This window comes from Mastigoproctus giganteus, chromosome 2, assembly GCF_048544385.1.
Source record: "Mastigoproctus giganteus isolate SK-2022 chromosome 2, ASM4854438v1, whole genome shotgun sequence".
Classification (NCBI taxonomy): domain Eukaryota; kingdom Metazoa; phylum Arthropoda; class Arachnida; order Uropygi; family Thelyphonidae; genus Mastigoproctus; species Mastigoproctus giganteus.
The window spans coordinates 166817093-166837019 of NC_143576.1; the positions used below are offsets into that span (position 1 = coordinate 166817093).

Below are 19927 nucleotides of genomic sequence, written 5' to 3' on the forward strand. Positions count from 1 at the left end.
ATCAAGTTCAAGATATAAGTTACGCTGTACCATTACAATTGCGGTTTTAAATTAGTTATCTCCTCAATAAAAAGTAAAATTTCTCAACTAAAAACAAAAAAATAAAATAAAATATGCCCAACAAGTGAAAAGAACCTTTGAGCTACTGATTTATCACCATTAAAACCCTACTATTATGTCTAGCAGATGAATATATTCTTGCTATGTGTACATCATATCCAAAAATTTCATTAATTTATACATGATTCTCTACCTCCAAGTTCACTTTATCTACTGAAGCATAATCATTGGTCAAACTAACAGAACAGACTTATCAGCAAATGATCTAAACCTTCTAAAACGCTCCACCTTCATTTCATAAATGTACAAGGTGTGGGACTGGTATGGGAACAATATTGCCACACATGACCGTAACATGCTGCTACAGCCATGTTCAATGAGTTGAAAATAAATGGAAGTGGGGTTTTAGCTGAAACTTCCTCCAACAGATAGCACAACAGAGATTGTCCAGTAGGCCGACAATGAAACTGGTTGTTACTTGCAACCAGTTTCGTTAGTAGCATTAATGTTTCATGTCATGATTTTGCAAATAGAGTAACAAATGAATATCAAATTTTGCTTTAAACTGGGAAAAACTGCAACAAAATCATATGAAATGTTAAAACCGTTTATACTGAAGCGTTAAGTCATACTAGTGTATTTGAATATTATAAGCAGTTCAAAGATGGATGTGAGGATGTTTGCAATGACCCAAGAACTAGGCATCCATCAAACTCTTGAAGTAAGAACAGAGTTGCAAGTTTGGGAAACTGTAGCAAGAGATCTTCGTTTTACCCTCAGAATGATGGCTGATGAGCTGGATATGAATAAAGAGATGATTCATCAAGTTCTGCACAAAGAATTAGGGGAAATCATGGATGAGCAGAAGCAATGAAGAGTATCATTATGTGAAGACAATCCTAATTTCCTTGACTGTATTGTCACTGGATGAGTGTTGGCTGTTTCAGCACAACGCAGAGATGAAGATTCAGAGCATGAAGCAGACTTTAAAATCATCACCAAGGACCAAAAACTTTTGCTTAGAGAAATCCTGAATCAAGGCAATGCCAATCACGTGTCAAAACACATGATCAGCATTATCCTCAAAGAAAAGAGATTTCAGGATGCTGAGGATATAAAAAAACATAACTGCCAAACCGAACGTAATCTCTTTGGATGCCTTGGCAAACTCTTTTCAGGAACTTTTAGAATGGTGTAATAAATGCATTCAATCAGGTGGTGATTACTTTGAATAAAAATAAAACCATTATTGAGCTCCTTCACTTTGTGTTCTTTGTACCAGTCCAGAAACTTTACTGCCACACCTCATACATGGACTCAGTTCCAAGTTAATGTTGTTTTCACCTAAACTCTGCCAAGCCACACTTCCTGATAACTGATAAGAGCAGCTTCCTGAAAACTGATAACTAATAGCAGCTGATAACTGATACTCAGAAAACTGAGTATCAGTTGCCTCGATCACTACTCATCTCAGTTATCCTAACTATTTGCTATATGATTCATTAAACTATGACTTTCTCTAGTCCAAATTTCCTAACAGTGATAATGTTTCTTTTGAGATTTTAATATTCACCACTCCAGCTAGTTTAAGTTTTGTTACACGGGCCAAAGGTAGTCCAGATGCTGAGGCTTTTGCAATTAGTAATAACCTCATACAGCTTTTTTTAAATTTAATTGCCACAATACCAGACAACCCTAAACGTTCAAAGTACATTTTCTAGGAAAAATGTCCTGTAGGCATTTGGACAACTTGGTAATGGTGTCTTCTCCAATCGAGGCTCTGTAGTGGCCATTGTCAAGCCTTGTTTTGTTTAACATTTACAGGAATGAAGAGGATTAGTAACCATGGTTCCTATTATCTTATTCTTAGCTGGATTACCGTTTTAATCTGGTCCAAATGTTTACCCAGATTATATGTTACTGAAATAAATTCTGTAAGGATAATATTCTTTATTCCACATTTCATCTTGAAATCTTATACTTACCTAAACCTTGGTTTTTCCAATAAATATGGTTAGGCTGTTCAATATAATAATGTAGCATTGCAATTGGCTCATATCCAAATCTACAACTTCATTTTCTGATTAAACTAAATTCACAAAAATTGTAAAATAGTTATTAATCAGTGCAAACTTGATTTTGAACATAGTAAGAATAGAAAACTTGCTTCTTATCCAAATGGTAGTTGAGTATTCTAGTCTCTTGCAAAAGCCATTGGTTGCAACTTCTGTCCATTAGTATTCCCACTTCTATTAAAACCTGATGGTTCTATTGCAACCTCAGCTAAAGACAAAGCCAGCTTACTAACATTGTAATTTATCTCTAACTCTTATATCAATGACCCTAGTATACCACCCCCTCTCATACCCAATACACTCTACTCAATGCCTCCCATGGTCTTCTGAGAGAAGGATGTTAGAAGAATTCTGAACAATCTCAATGCCATGAAAGTTCCAGGTGGCATTTCTCCACTTGTTCTTAAAACCTGTGCTCCCGAGCTTGTTTCTGTTCTGTTCTGTGTTGTCGTTTTTGCACTTTCTTATTCCAACAGTGTTTTTCCTTCTAGGAAATTTGGGGAAATCCATCAAGTGCCAACTCTTTAAACTATTTCAAATTCTTCCACATATAATCATTGATCAGCAATATGGATTACATCAGTATTGACCCCTGAAGCTATGTTGGCTACTGTCATCATATCTCAACAAATTCAATTGGAAAAATTTGGTAAAACTCAAGCTGATGCCCCTGACATTTCTAAGTCACTTTGATTATGTTTGGCATAAAGGTCTTCTAAACAAATTCCCATCTTATGGTTTTCTCAACGTTTTAGCAACTGGGCGTTCAGCTCACTCTCTCTCTTTCTCTCTACGAATGATAATGTCAACAGCCATATTTTCGAATTTCTCCAATAATGCTAGTGTTCCTCAAGGTTCAGTTCTTTTTCCCACTCCTTTCCCTCTTGTATATTAATGATCTTCTTTGACCAACTGTAAATATAATCCATAATTTTACTGATGTCAGTAAGTTACATTCCACCTTTAAGATTGAGAAATCCTGTCGGGCAAAACAACCTCAACTTCTCAAATATCTAGCAGCAGCTCCTTAAATGCCAATCTACAAGAAATTTTCCAATGGGTGAGAAGAAAACTTAGTTCACTTCAATCCATCTGAAATGCAGTCCTGTTTTATTTCTTGCAAAAAAAAAAAAAAAGAGAAAAAGAGGCTACTGCTCCTGTGCTTATCTTTGATGACACTCAGAATTCTATCAATAGTTGATGCCGCCAACTCTGACCAATTATAACTTTATAAACTTCAGGTTCCAGAAACCTCTAGCTTATCTGTAATTACAGCTCTTTAAGTTGTTATACCATGCCCGCTTTCCCAGGCATGTTCCGCCACAGCCGACCTCGAGATATTAGCCAATCTAAGCTCCCTACTATGCTCCCCCAGTCTATTGTGTAATCTATGCCTAGTCTCACCCACGTAACATCACCCATAATCCGGGCACTGAATTTTATAGACAACTCCCACAACAGAATCTTTAACCACCGCCGACATGGAAGCTGCATGCAACGTAATTGGTAGGACCGTAAAATGCGGGCTATTGGCTGCGACAAGCCCGGATAGTAGGGAATGTGCGTGGTAGAGCCAGATACTCTCATCCTGCTGTAGCTCTCGCAACGCCCTCCTCTGTGCCAATGTTACATTAGGCGATATTCTACGTACCCAGCCGAGAACACATATGGTTTTCATCCGGATCTCATTGCAGTGGTTTCAGGCAGATCTGATATAGCCTTCTCCAACCCATAGCTACCTCTGCAAAGGAGATCCTGTCCGGAACCAAACTGTATTCAGAACCAAGACTCAAAACGTCCTTCTGTGACCCCATCAATATCTTGCCATCCGACCAATAAACAATGTAGGGGGACAGAGCTTCTGAATTGGCTTAATAGTGGCTCCCCCTTTATAAAGTTTACCTCCGAGGTCGAGCAGGGGGGGGGAGAGGCACTCTGCCAATTTTGGATGTTTGGGTTTACAGGGTGTGCCGACAATTAAAAAGAAGAGTGTTTAGGACGGAGATGTGTTGGGCCCAGTATACTCATTTTGGTTCTGCCCAGACTGGAGGTCATAAGGAGAGTGTGGTTAGGGTTTTAATGAACAGGGCTTGGTCGCACTGCTCTTCCTCAGAGCATAGGGAGGAAGAAATCAAGCAGGTCACGGCCGACCTTATGAGATGTGGATAACCCTGGATTGTGATTGAAGGTTGTTGTGGACATGGTACTCGGAGAGAGGAGGAGGTATCTGGCTCCACCACGTAGATGCCCTACTATCCGGGCATGCCGCAGCCAATAGCCTGCATTTTACGGTCGTATCAATTACATTGTGTGCAGCTTCAGGGTCGGAAGCTGCGCACAGTGATGGTGGCGCCGGTTAAACACCCTGTTGTGGTTGACAACAGTGGGGTTGTCTATAAAATTCAGTGCCTGGATTGTGGGAGATGTTATGTGGGTGAGACTAGGTGCAGATATCTCGGGGTCGGCCGTGGCGGAACATGCCTGGGAAAGCGGGCATGGTATAACAACCGAAGGAGCTATAATTACAGATAATAGAGGGTTTCTGGAACCGGAAGTGGCTGAAGAGCCTAAGGATTTGTTCCTTGGGTGATCTTGGCTTGAATAGGGATAAGGGTTGTAGGATTAATGTAATGTTTGAGACCATTAACCTGGATAGGCATGAACGTTTTAAGGTCGTACAGCCTCGCGCTACCTTCGGTGCTAACATATGGGAAATGGATTATGTGCAGGTACCATAGTACATCCTGGGAAGGCTTAGTGTTTTATTTTTTTTTGGTAGTTGTTGGCGCATCGGCTTCTGTGGCCATAATGCACCTCCCAAGGTTTTTGCAGTACTTTGATCCAAGCCCGAGGCGGGATTCGAACCCGCGACCTTTGGGTTGCTAGGTAGGCACTTTACCCACCCGGCTAGCCCGTCGGCTTAGTGTTTTATAATGAATTGTTTAATTATAATGAATAATTAAAATCATTAAACCCGTACTACTATAAAACTGAAACTTTTGGCAGGTGCTGCCAAAAGCTTCAGTTTTATAGTAGTACGGGTTTAATGATTTTAATTTTAATCTATAGTTTAAAGTTGATTTTACTTATTTATTTTATTTTATTTGTAATGTTATTCAGTTTTATAGAAGTACGGATTTAAGGATTTTAATCTAAACTTTACAGTCTATATTACTTATTTATTTTATTTTATTGGTAATTTTATTTCATTTATTTTTATAAAATTATAATTGGTCAGAGTTGGCGGCAACAATTATGGATAGATTTCCTGACCACAGAGTCCTTTTTAGTGAACTCAGAATTCTAGGCAACATTATATCTCTACAAGGAATTTTTCTGACTTGTATTCTATCTCTTGGCATAAACACATCACAAACTGTGCTTCCTCTGCATTAAAATACTGGAATTTCTTTTTTGCTCTAGCTGTCACATTATTTCTCAACTACTCATTCTGTAAAAAGCTCAAATCCTCTTGACCACCATGTAATATTGTTCCCACATCTAGGTGATGTCTCTAAAACCTCTCTAGCTTCCTGACTCCCTTCAAAAGAGCACTGTCACTTTAAATAATGATCCATCTTTTACAAAGTTGCTTTTGTTGCATGCCTTTTCTACAGATACTTCCACGGGCACTGTATTCTTTTAAACAGTGCCCAATGAAGTATCATTTTGGCATTTGTAATTTCCCCACTCTCTTAGCATTAGCAGAGGCATATGATGCAAGAAACAGTGTTTATATAGCATCAGCAAAAAAAAAAATCTTCCCATTTCACCCATCCATTCCATTCACTCCAAACGTTTGTCCAGTTCTTCCTTGAATTTATTTAAGCCATCAACCTCCACAATAACAGATGGAAGTTTTTGTTTTTTTTTTTTTACGAAAACCCCAAACACAAGAGGTATTAGAATCTATAATAGTACCATGCTTGGGTTGGAGGTTGAGAAGATGAAAGAAGATATTTGTTGACATTAGACTTGAACTTCTGTAGACTGTAATTTTCATGAATGAAGGAAGGAAGGAAGGATATGAAGGAAGGTTATTCTAGAAAACAGCAGTCGAATGAATAAACAAGAAAGATGAAAAGTTGGTTATGTGAGTTTGAAGTTGGACAGTAAATGGATGTTGGCAGCTAGTGTTCGGACTGTTTTGAAAGAGAGTCGGAATTATAGAAGCCAATTCAGAAGAACAGTGCCCATGGAAGTATCTCTGAAAAAGGCATGCAGCAGAAACAGTATGTCCATGAGACAGCGAGTGGTGAGACTTTGTTAGAGAGGAGTTATTAATTAACCTAACTACCCTCTTCTGAGTGGAATCTACAGGCCTGAGAGAGGTTTTGGGGGCCCTGCCACAGATGTGGGAACAATATTCCATGGTACAGCAGATATGCGATTTGTACAGAGTGAACAGCTGTTTGGAAGACAAGTAACGCCAAAAAGAACAAAAGAGAAAACCAAGTTTTTTAGATGCAGAGGAAGCAATATTTGTAATATGCTTGTGCCAAGAGAGATTAGAAGGCAGGGTAATCCCCAAAAGAGATATATCAACTTGTCTAGAAATCAAAGTGTCACCAAAGATAAGCATAGGAGCAGAACAATCCTTTTTGCGAGATATAAGACAAGACTGAGTTTTAGAAGGATTGAAATCAACTAAGTTGTCTATGCCCCACTGGAGAATTTCCTGGAGATCGGCATTTAAAGAATTGGTAGCGGATATTCAAGAAGTTGAAGCTGATTGAGCAGGGCAAAGTTTCTCAAAATGGAAAGTGGAATGCAATGTACTATCATCGGCAAAACTATGGATAGGATTTCCAGTCAATGGAAGAAGGTCATTAATAAACGAGAGGAAAAGAACTGAACCTTGGGGGACACCAGCATTAGTGGAGAAGTTAGAAGAGAGAGCAATCTACCATCACCATCAGTGAGCAATCAGAGAGAAAACTAGTAACCAATTACAAAAAAACAGTTGGCACACCATAAGATGAAAGCTTGTTTAGACCTTTATGTCAAATACGATCAAAAGCCTTTGAGATGTCAAGAGCTTGTGTTTCACAAAAGCTTTTCATTGAATTTGTCCATAAATGAGTAACATAAGCCAGAATATCACCAGTGGATCGACACTGACAGAATCCATACTGGCGATCGTTGATCAGACGGAAGGATTCTAGGTAGTTTAAGAGTTGGCAGTTAATTGATTTCTCCATTACTTTAGAAAGAGTAGAAGTAGTTGCAATAGGACGATAATTGGATGGGAGGGATTTGTCATCCTTTTTAGGAACTGGATGGATATGAGCAAATATCCAAGCAGAAGGAAAAACACCTTTGGAATAAGAAAGTGAAAAAAGGCGGCAAAGAACAGGAGTAAGTTCAGGAACACAGATTTTGAGAACAAGTGGAGAAATACCATCAGGACCTGGAGCTTTCTTTGCATCAAGATTTGTCAAAATCTTTCTGACGTCCTTTTGACGGAAGACCATAGGAGGCATTGAATGGAGTGTGTTGGGAACAGTGGGATTTGTTTTACGAAGATCATTAATACATGAGTTGGAAGAAAAATGGAATGCTAGCAGGTCAGCTTTATCCTTGGCTGAAGTGACAACAGAACCATCTGGTTTTGACAGAGGTGGGAGCAGAGATGGGCAAAAGTTGCGGCCAATAGCTTTGGCAAGAGACCAGAATGCTCGGCTACCATTAGGGCAAGAAGCAAGTTTTATACTATTAGTCTGTTCAAAATGTAGTTTGGACTGATTAATAACTGCTTTACAATTGTTTCGAGCTTTGGTGTAGGCAGAAAATGAAAGTGAAGAATTGGAAACAAGCAAGCAAATTATGATATGCAACGTTCTTCTCCTGAACAGCTTTAGCACATTTATTGGAAAACCAAGGTTTAGATAAAGGATGAGATTTTAAAGTGGAGTGTGGGATAAAGGATTCCATTCCTGCAAGAATAATTTCAATGACATGATCTGAGCAAGCAATGACATCAGAAGTTTTGAAACAGTAATCCAACCAAGGAAAAGAAATCTCCCAGGTTATCTCATTTTGCATTCTTGTAATGCCAAACAATACGAGGTTGGGAACAGCCATGAGATAAAAGCTCCATTAGAGAAGAGACAATCACCAAGTTGTGATCTGAGGTGCCTAAAGGACCACACACTTTGATCATGTACTTAGAAGGGTTGTTTCTGAAAAAAAGATCAAGCGTGTTGGCTGCATGGTTAGGATTGTAGGTAAATGAACAATCTGCGCAAGGTCATTAGTAACTGCAAAAGCCTCAGCACCTCGACCAGCTGGGTCGGTGTGACTAGAAAATGGAAGCCAGCTGGAGTTGTGAACATTAAAATCACCAAGGAAAATTATCTCACTGTTCGGAAAGTGGGACTGAGAAAGTCAAGTTGCAAAGAGAGGAAGTCAAAGATCTCCAAGTGATTAGTGGAGTTGGGTGAACAGTAGAGACAACATATGAATTTGACACAATGGGGTAGAGAGATTTTAAGCCAGAGAAGATTGAAAAGAGGAGATTCCAAACTACCAAGTCTTTGACAGGGAACATCGAAATGGACATATATACAAGTACCAGCTTTGAGGCAAAAGGAATCATACAACGAATAATTTGGGCAACTGAGATGAGCAGAAGTTGAATCAACCGATAACTGAGATTCTGTCAGAAAAAGTACATGGGGTTTGGCAGACTGCAAGTGGAAATGGACATCATTGAGATTAGAACTGAGAACAGGTATATTTTTGAAATGAACTAGGAAGTGTTTGGGAGGTTTAGATCTTCTCGCAGATAAGCTTGCTCTATTAGTTTGACAATTCATGGTGTATTCAATAGTAAGAAAAAGAGGGGGGGACATGATGTATGAAGAAATTAAATTTTTGGATATGGCATACACATGGTAAGAAAATACCCAGATCCTTGACATAACATAGTACTCGACAAAGCCCCCCTCCTGCATACACGCTACTCGTACTCCCTCCAGTCACTATCTGGCAAGTAGTGGTAGCAAGATTATACACTAGCTGATCCGGAAGCCTTCTAAAGAGTTATCAATAGGTTCGGTCCGGTGTACTAACTAGCGGCCAGACTGCGAATACTGTTTTAGAGCTGTACCCTTGAAATGTAAGGAAGATTGGATCTTGCCACGATGTTCATCATAACCGCAAAAGTCATCAGTCATACTTCATGATGGAAGAGGTGGGGAAGGGTTGACCGGAACTTAGCTCTAGAGACTAAACATGGGTTCTACCACTTCAAACCTCCAATAAGCAAAGTGGTGGTATTGCACCAGTTGATGAGAGTTATCTACCACCTAGTATTCCCTGGTAACACAGAGGGGCAGCATTCCTCCATGTAGTGTGGGCACCACACCTCAACCCCTGTTTACGTTGATTCACACCTGGGTTGTCACCCACAGTGTGCTTGTCCACGGAGGTTATACCCAGGATTACTAACAGTCCCACCATCATGAAGGTGCAAGCAGAGGATCTGGCTGTCACAGACTGTCCGGACTTCACCGAAATTGGATCCACTTGACTTGAATGTCACCCAAATATCAGTTCCATCAGCGTTTTAGACTCTCAGGTAGCAAGTACAGCTTGTCTGGCATATCTGAGAGAATGTCTGTGACAACCTCAAGGTCCTGTTCCAGCAATCAACCTCCCGCTGGCTGAATGCAAATTTCCACACTGAGTGGTCAGAAGCAGAAGTGCAGTAGCTCATGCTAGACCAAGGTTCAAGCCCCTGACTGGAAAATATGGTCGATCTGCAAATCCGCACTGGACCAGCGTGGCAGATTATGATCCATTTCCCTCAATGTGAATCGCTGAGGCTTCCATCCTGCATTGGATTGATAATGGCTGCAGTTTACCTTTCTTTTTACCTTATTCTGCAACTGTCTTTCCTCAATTTGAATCTGTGCGCCCTCAGGCGTGTAATCTGAGAAAGAGGAAGAATCCCATCAGCACTGAGATTGCTCAAACCATTGCTCAAACTAATACCTTAATCTTATCACCCCGCAGGTGCCTAGTCTCCAGAACTTAAGTCTTTCTTGGTAAGAACAACCCTTTGTACCATTCACCAATCTCTTTGCCCTTCTCTGCACTCGTTCCAGCAGCTCTACATGTTTCCTAAAATGACGCCTCCAGACCTGTACGCAGTACTCAAGGTGTGGCCTGACCATCACCTCCTTATCCCTACCAGCAAAATTCCTGTATATTATTGACAAGACCCCATGAGCTGTCTAGCAGCCTGTTTGCACAATTACCCCCAGGTCTTTTTCATTCTCCACTACAATGAGTGTAGTACTGCACAGTTGGTATGTTACTCTGGGGTTACTTTGCATTCTCTTCAAAATCAATCCAACCATGTGCCACAAGCAGTTAGCATCCATTCACTGTCCCACTAAACTCAAGAGCCAACTTTTTGCCTCTTCTATAACTGCTATTTGTTTTCTGGAACAATCTTCCTTCACATATATTTCCTGAAAATTATAACCTACAGAAATTCACGTCTAATGTCAAGAAGCATCTTCTGTCTCCTCAGACTTCAATCATGCACAGTAAAGTACTAATTAATACCTTTCATACTCTTTTTTTTTTTTTAGTTACACTGCACTTTAGGTAAGCAAAAAAAGGCACTCATCTTCCTGGTTTCTTGACCCAGGTCAAACTATGATTGCAAGTTTAATCCTAAAACATGAACAAGATCCTTTCCAAAAAATTCTCTAATATCTTGTTTTGTGGGGCAAATGTGTCAATCTTATTTACACAGCCTCTTGTTGCACAATTACACTACAAACTTTAAAAAGCTTTACTTTGATTCTTCTGTGCAAGCTGAAACACACAGTTGCAACATTCTCACTTTCAATAAGCTTGACATTTTGTAATCATAAGCCAAACGAAAGCATGAGATATTTTTAAATCCAGATTTTGTAATTGAAATTTGTTTTCACGAAAAAAAATTTTTTTTTTACATTAAGCTACAGCCATAGGATTGTTTACCTCCCTATCTCACAGCATTTAGGTAAGCAATCCTGTGGCTGTATCTTAATGTAACGAAAGTTAATTTTTCCCAACTTTCTTAAGCAATGCTTCAACAACTTGTCTGGTTATAGTTATAATCACCTGCATATCAATAAACACTCACTCAAAGAATTCCTTGCGAGTTTCTGCCAGGTAAAGTTTGATTTTTTTTTTTTTGATTTGATAGTTGTTTGCGCATCGGCTTCTGTGGCCATATTGCACCTCCCACGGTTTTTGCAGTACTTTGATCCAAGCCCGAGGCGGGAATCGAACGCGCGACCTTTGGGTTGCCGGGCAGGTACTTTACCTACTCGGCTAGCCCGGTCGGCTGCCAGGTAAAGTAATGGGATGAACACCTCTTCAACTCAATCAAGATTTTATGAAGCAATGTTTAATTCAATTATCAGTCAACTGATCCCAGAACTTCATCATTATATAAAAAGCATTTAGAATCTTTTGGCTATTTCTGATCAATTTCCAAAACGGCTGTCTACTTACCAGAGAATTCACTTCCATATATCAGATCAGTAAAGCAGCTTGAAGGACTTCATAATTATTAATTGAGAGATTAAATTACTGCACCACTTATAGGAAGAAAAATTAATTTCCATATTTGTTCTTTACATTTGAATGATTTTTGCAACTGTTTAATAGTAATGCAGTTTCAATTTTCTTTTTTTTATTCCTCACTGTCCTGATAAACAAATTGGTGCTGTCATCCAAGCATTCATATTATTTGTGTATGGACATGTAGATGGCTATCCCTCCCTAAAAATTTGTCTCATTCTATGTACAAAACGTTTTCGCTTTAGGTAATATATAGAGGGGATCAAAAAAGATTTAAATTTAGCCAGAAGTAGTTGTGAAAGGTTGAAAAAAAATAAAAAAAATACCACATATTACACTTTTTCAACATAGTCACCACCAGACAAAATGACAACTTTTTTTCCACCTCTCAATACACTTCCACGTTTCAGTTTTCTTAGAAGTCCTCTGACTGTCCTTAAAACCACAACTGGCAGCAAAAATCACCTCATCAATCAGCAGTAAGTGTTTTCCATGGAGAAAAGATTTCAGGGCAGGAAAGAAGAAATCTGAGTCTGTAAGGTGAGGGGAACAAGCAGGCTGTGGGAAATTTCAAACCTCCACATATGGGCACACCTTACTGTAGCATGTGTGGAATGTGCAGGGGCATTGTCTCAGAGCATACCATTTTGATAGATTTCCTCAGCTTTTTTTCTTTTATAGCACATCACTTTATGAGGAGGCTGTAATAATATTTCGCGATTACAGTACAGCCCCTTTGAAGGTAAATTGTCAGTGTTATACCATGCTGATCTCAAATAACTTGTTAGTTATAACAATTCAACATAAACTTGCCAGCATTTGGTTGCACCTTTGGCGTTGGATTGTTTGTTGTTATTTGGTTTTTAAGAGCATTAGCAACTAAGGCCATATTACTCCGAGATATGTGGTGGTCATTCCCTGACCTTTCCGCATCCTCGTATTTGGTGGTGATGGGCTCGAACCCTGGTCTAATCCAGAAGCGTGTGCTACGCACTGCTGCTGCTGCTCCTGCCCACCTGGCTACGGAGGCGCCTTTGGCTTTGGGGGGGGGGGATTAGTGATTGTGCATGCTTCCATTGTTTTGACATTTGTTTAGTTTGCAAGTGTAGTTAACGATCCAAGTTTTGTCAATGGTGTAGCTGTGAAAAAAAAAACTCTTCCTGGTTTTCCCGGCACATCGACAACATTTCATATGCACACTGTTATAGGACACAAATCTAAAGTCTGGAAAATCATCTAGCAGAAACTTTACAAGTCTGTAAAGTTTCTGCTAGACACAAGCAACTGTTGATGATATTCTCCATATATACTAAAAGGACAGAATTCATGGGATACCTGGTTCCTGGGCAACGTGACACTGTCACCCCTCTCGCTAATGGAAGAACCCACCGCTTGGCAGGTATATAGGAACACTGCATTCACATAGACAGTAATTCAATGTCAGTACGGATAAATGTTTTAAGTTAACTGACTTCAAAAGAGGGATGATAGTGGGTGCCCGCTGCATGGGTCACTCCATCGCAGAGGTGGTACAGTTGTTCAACAGCATCAAGAGGGTATCGGAACAGGCCATTTCTGGAATAAAATCTCATCGTGGACAGTGCTGTGGGCAGAGAAAGATGGTGGTGGACGAACGTGGCCGCAGACACCTGTCTCGCATTGTTTCAACTAACCAGAGAGTGACAGTGTCACAAATCACCACCGACTTCAACGAGTGAGGTGCCAGAAACATCTCCACCAAGACCATCAGGCCATCATTATCTGCAACAGGTTATGGGAGCTACCAACCAACCAGAGTCCAATTGCTAACACCACGACACAGGACTCTACACCTCAACTGGGCAAAAGAGCATTGGCACTGGACCTTGGATGATTGGAGACGGGTCTCCTGGTCCCACGATTCCCGTTATTTCAAGTGGATGGGAGGGTGCGTATCTGGTGGAAACCGCATGAAGTTATGCACCCGTCATATCAACAAGGAACTGTTCAGGCAGGTGGATGGTCAGTAATGGTCTGGCACGTGTTGGGACCTCTGGTATGTCTAGATGCATCTCTGAACAGTCCATCATCTGCATCCCTTCATGGTCATCTTACACCCACAGGTCAATGGAGCCTTCCAGAACATGGTAATTAGAACATGATTCAAAGAGCATTCCACAGATTTTACCACCATGGATTGTCCTCCAAGTTCATGAACATGAACCACGGGGAGAACCTTTGGGATGCTGTGGAAAGGTCAATTCAAGCATTGGATCCTCCACCCAAGAATGTGACAGAATTATGGGCAGAGATGCAGCAAGCATGGATGGAAATACCCGTGGAACACTTTTGTGAACTAGTGGACTCAATGCCTTGCCATGTGTCTGCCCTTATCTGGGCGAAAGATGGGCCAACCCGGTACAAGGTAAGTATCCGATGCTTTCTGTCAACTCAGCATACTCAACAGTAATTTGGAGCTGTACAGCTAATTCTCTGACACTACTACAGCAATCTTCCAGGATTAATGCCTCAATTTTTATAACACTCTTTTGTTACAGCAGTTTCTGGGCATCTTGGGATTTCTTCAAAATGTATTGAGGTTCTTCCACATTCTTCTTCCTCTGATTCTTTAATCATGAGTTGGACAAGATTTTGTAGCTCTGGCGAACGCTAAGTTTTTATTTAAATTTAGCCGTTTTATTGACTTATTTGTTATACTGAATTATTTTTTATAAGTAGCTTTTTAGAGTTAGTCAAGCTCCTTAAGTTAATACTTAAGTTATACTTAATTTTACCATTTGTAACTTGCCGCCATTGTTATATGATATGGAATAGTGTAACATATATCCCGAACTTGATAGCATAAGGTTTAACGTAAAACTAGATAGCGAAATACGTAGCACTGTATCAGAAATCTGTTAGCTTAGTTTAGTATTATTAATTAATCAATTAAAAATTTATTAATTAAATTGTACTTAAATGGAATCGTAACCCAGACTAGAGCAGCAAAGTAGCTGTAGTACTGTGGCTCGGGGGAGAACCAAAGGGGGCAATTCTCCAATGCATCACAGTCTAAAAAAAATGTGCAAAATGTGAAATGTTTCCAGACCTGTATAAAACAAGACATGATCTAGCCAAGAAGGATATTTGTGTGTGTGTGTGTGTGTGCACTAAATTCAGGACTATGAAGAAATTAGGTGCACTCAGCGTTCTAATGGGCATCTATGAGAGTTTGAGGTGTAGAATAGATGCACTTGAAGAAATTAATATGAGGGGCCCATCAAGCTCTCAGCTGCCTAGCTCAATGGCAGAGCTCACTCCTGTCAATCAGGCAACACAGCAGCAATCTCAAAGCAGAATGTGCTGGTCCCACAGGAGCTAGTTATTGTTGGTGACTATTTGTCAGGGAAACAGGAAACATTATGCAAAAACGATAGGTGGAACTGGACTGAGATACGTCTGCCAAAGGCAAACGTTTATGACATCGTAGAGCAGATATCATCATTTAAGGGCACAAAAAGTGATTTTGATTTGGTAGTTATTGGCGCATCGGCTTCTGTGGCCATATTGCACCTCCCAAGGTTTTTGCAGTACTTTGATCCAAGCCCGAGGCGGGAATCGAACCCGCGACCTTTGGGTTGCCGGGCAGGTACTTTACCCACTCGGCTAGCCCGGTCGGCCGCACAAAAAGTGATATTGTACGTTGGTACTAATGACCTTAAAAGTAAGAGATCTGCAGATTTACTTAACATGTATAGGACAATGTTGAAAAAAAGTTGCAAATGAGGGTTAAATTTCAAAGTGTCTGCAATTCTGCCCAGACATGATAGGAGGGAGTATATGATGAGAGCCTTGTCAATCAATTTAGCCCTGGAGAGACTGTGCAAGGCTCATGGCATAGAATATTTTTCAGCATGATCTGTGCTTGCTAATAGGAGAGACTGCTTCTAAACGGATGGGATACTTAAATAGAAAGGGTGCAAGAATATTTCCTGATGTCATCAACGCAGTGTTCGATGGGTCGGAAAACTGCTAGCTTGCGGGGATTCAGACTAAAAAGTTAACAGTAGCCTGGAGAGCAGGTTAGGTTGATGGGATTACAAGAGCTGCTGGGAGTTATCATGGAACAAGTAAATACGTCGGCTGTGTTAGGGTAACTAAGAGTAAGAACAGGTGCACATATACTTGCATGTACACCAATGTGAGAGGTATAGTTAATAAATTTGATGAATTTGAAGTGCTGATCAAGCCATCAAAGGCAGATATTGTTGGAATATCAGAGACATGGTGTCACACGGATATAAGTAGTGCAGAATTGGAATTTGGGGAGTACAATGTGAATAGAAAGAATAGACAGGGTAGGAAGGGAGGAGGGGGTTATGCTGTTAGTTAAGAAACACATAAAACCTAAGAAAGTGCATCCAGTTGATGTGGTGGACAGTGCAATGTTGAGTCAGTTTGGTGTGACATAAGCACTGGGAAAGGGAAAATGAGATTAGGAGTGTGTTATGGGCCTAATGATTCTGATGAGTTTGTTATTTGGTTCTTAGGAGCATCAGCAACCAAGGCCATACCGCTCCGGGGAAATGCAGTGGTCATTCCCTGACCTTTCCGCATCCTCCGTAATTGGTGGCCATGGGCTCGAACCCCGGTCTAATCAAGAAGCTTGTGCTATGCACTGCTGCTCCTGCCCACCTGACTATGGAGGCGCCCTCTGATGAGTACAATGAACAGTTGTGCAGAAAAATAGAGTGGGCCAGTAAATCAGAATTTCTTGTAATGGGAGATTTTAACTTTCCAGTTATTGACTGGAACTTGTGGATTGGTCACTCACGCTAGCAAGACCTTTGTGGATTTATGGATTTATTGGAGGGTTGTTTTCTATAGCAACATGTTCGAGGGGCAACCAGAGGGAGTAATACTCTTGATCTGATTATCAGCAGTGATTATTCATGCATTAAGAATTTGCATATAAAGGAACTACTAGGTGACAGTGATCACAGTGTATTAATGTGAGATTTACTTAAAGATGTAACTACCATCAAGGGTAAAGGGAAGGGTTTTTGTTTTCGTAAAGGTGACCTCAGACGGTTTTTAAATTCTATACAGTGAGATCAACCAACGATGTTTAAAATAGTGAATTCTAAATGGGAAGCGTTCCAGGAATTAACCTTGGAAGCCACTAGGCTTTTTATACCAACTAAGAAATACCGTTCAAGATTTAGACCTATATGGCTGTCAGATGAGGCTCGTGGCAGAGAAGAAAGATGTTTGGGATCCATATAAATTATCGGGTGACAGAAGCCTACGGCCGATATAAGCTAGTCTGTAATCAAGTCACAAAGGAGGTTAGGGGAGCAAAGGCTGATTACAAGAAATCCTTGGCAAAGGATGCAAAGAAAATCAACAAAGACTTCTTTACTTATGTAAACTGTAGAAGGAAGGGGATGAGTCAAATTGGTCCACTTGATGTTGGTGTTTCAATTGTTGATGATCCTGCTCAGATAGCTGACAAACTATCTGATGAGTCAAATTGGTCCACTTGATGTTGGTGTTTCAATTGTTGATGATCCTGCTCAGATAGCTGACAAACTGAATGAGTATTCTGCATCTACATTCACACATGAGGAATTCTGTAAGGAAGGGGAGGACAGAAGTTTACTCAACTCTAACAGGGAAATAAACAAATTTGTAATAATGGAGAGTAAAGTGGAGGAGAAATTAAAGTTAAATATAAAAAAAAAAAAGGCACCTGGGGCCCATGGAATCTATCCAGTTATACTGAAGGAGGCAACAATGCAAGTAAGCAAACCCTTAGTCATACTTATGAGAGCATCCTTAGATTCAGGGGAGGTCCCCATGGACTAAAATGGGCAAATGTATTCCCAATTCACAAAGGTGGTTCAATGGGTGACACAAATAATTATAGACCTGTTAATTTAACTTGTTCAAGGGGAAAAAAATAATGGAGTCACTGGTTAAAGAAGTAATGCATGATCACCTAGACAAGACTGCAGTAATACTTAAGTCACAGCATGGGTTTGTTAAGGGGAAGTCATGTCTTTCCAATTTGGTTGGATTCTATGATGTGGTCACTAAGGAAGCTAGATGCAAAAAACAATTTTAATATCATATACTTGGATATCAGGAAAGCTTTTGATATTGCTGCACATGGAAGATTGCTTTACAAATTGGAGAAGTATGGTATTAAGGGTAAGTTGCTGCAATAGATAAAGGGATGGTTGCGTGGGAGACGGCAGAGAGTGGTAATAAATGGACACTGCTCTACATGGACTAATGTTAATAGTGGAGCTTCCCAGGGTTCGGTGCATGGCCGATTGTTGTTTTATGTATTTATGAATGATATTGATGAAGTTATATCAGGCTTAATGTCCAAGTTTGCAGCTGATAGAAAGGTTGACAGGGTTGTAAATGACAGAAAGCTACTGTAACAGATATAGAAAAGTTAGGCAGATGGGCTGAGAAGTGGCAACTAAAGTTTAACATTGACAAATGCAAGGTACTACATGTGAGTAGCAGTAACCCAAGAGAAAAGTACCAACAATGTGGGCTCTACACTCAGGAAGGTGGAGAATGAAAAAGACATGGGGGTGCAGTCACATATGGAGTTCTCTGAGCAGTGCAGATGGGCTGCCAGAGCAGGTCATGGAATTTTGCTAGACAAGGAGGTGATTAATCCCCTTGTATTAGGCAATAGTCAGGCCACACCTTGAGTACTGCATACAGGTCTGGAGGCTTCATTTTAGGAAGGATGTAGAGTTGCTAGAACAAGTAAAGAGAAGGGCAACAAGATTGGCAAGAGGAAGAAAGGGGTGCTCTTATCAAGAGAGGCTTAAGTTCTGCAAGTTGCAGCATTTGGAGACTAAGCACCTGCGAGGTGATCTGATTGAGGTATATATTGCCTTGAATGGTTTAAGCAGGCTCAATGCTGATGGGATACTTCCACTTGCTCAGATTAAGAACCTTAGGGGGGCATACATTCAAATTGAGGAAAGACAGCTGTAGAATAGATGTGTGGAGGTTTGCCTTTAGCCAGCAGGTAGTTGATTGTTGGAACAAATGTCCATCTGTTGTTGTTTGTGGAAGTTGATAGCTTAAATAAATTTAAGGCTGAACTAGACAAACATTCGGAGTGAACGAATGCGTGAAATGGGAAATTTTTTTTTTTTTTTGGCTGATGCTATGTAAGCTTGCTTTCTTGAATCAAATGCCTCAACTAATGCTAATTTTAATTGTTTATACCAATGTGCAACAACACTGTAACCCGGGACATCTCCTCAAACAGTGACCATTTCTTCATGGATTGTTTTTCGACTGTATATGAAAAATTGATTTTAATAAACACTTGATTCTATTAACAGTGAAAATATTAGGCAGAACCAGCACTATATGACTTAAGTAAAATTAACTTCATTTCAAAGAAAAGTAATATATCTATACCTGTTGAGAGTAGGTATCATATGGTTCGACAATATTTTCTGGAACTGCAGAATTGGAAATTTCTTGCATCCACTGAATCACTTTTTCTGATGCACCACAACCTCCCATACTGTTTCTATGTTTGTGAGTATGTGGATCTTCTATATCACTCTCCGAATAGATTACAGAATGAAAAGGACTGGTACCACCTCTAACATATTTTGACGACCTTTCCACATAGTAAGATTTTTTTGGTGTATGGATTTTCCCCTCGAACACACCATTCCTTATGGAACCATAAACATGAGTACCTTCCTCACCTGAAATAATTAAAATCATATTAAGACATTCTTAAAAGAAACACAAAAAGTAAATGTCAATATCTCTTTATTTGTCATGATCCTGCTTTGGATTAACAGATAATGAAATTTATTTAATAATTCTATTAACTGGAAATAATATTGCCCTCTTTTCAAAGTAATACTATAAACAAGTAGGAAAACAATTGTGTTCTTCGTACCACATGCTATCAGTCAAATTTCATGTAGCCCAAAAACTTTTTGTCCTTAAAAATAACAGAATTAAAGAAAATATATTTAAATGAAAGCAAAGGCATGTACAAAATAAAAATGAGATGAAGACAGAAAAAGAAGGAAATAACAGCACCCTCTCTGAGGTAAGAAAAACAAACATAATCGCTACAAGGCCCAATTCTATTCTATAGTACAAGCTTCGCTAGCCAACTGTATGGGATATGTTTCAGAAAATTACTGCTTTTGGCAAAA

At 39.8% G+C, this 19927-nt stretch overlaps 1 protein-coding gene across 2 annotated transcripts in view; it reads right to left on the reverse strand.

Annotated features, from left to right (window-relative positions):
• The window catches only part of kuz (zinc-dependent metalloprotease kuz), a 265140-nt gene that overhangs the window by 183519 nt on the left and 61694 nt on the right, over positions 1-19927 (reverse strand). For both annotated transcript variants that reach the window (XM_090389623.1, XM_090389622.1), the window contains exon 4: positions 19164-19462. In XM_090389623.1, the coding sequence (XP_090245749.1) occupies positions 19164-19462 (299 nt within the window). The remainder of the gene's footprint in view (positions 1-19163; positions 19463-19927) is intronic.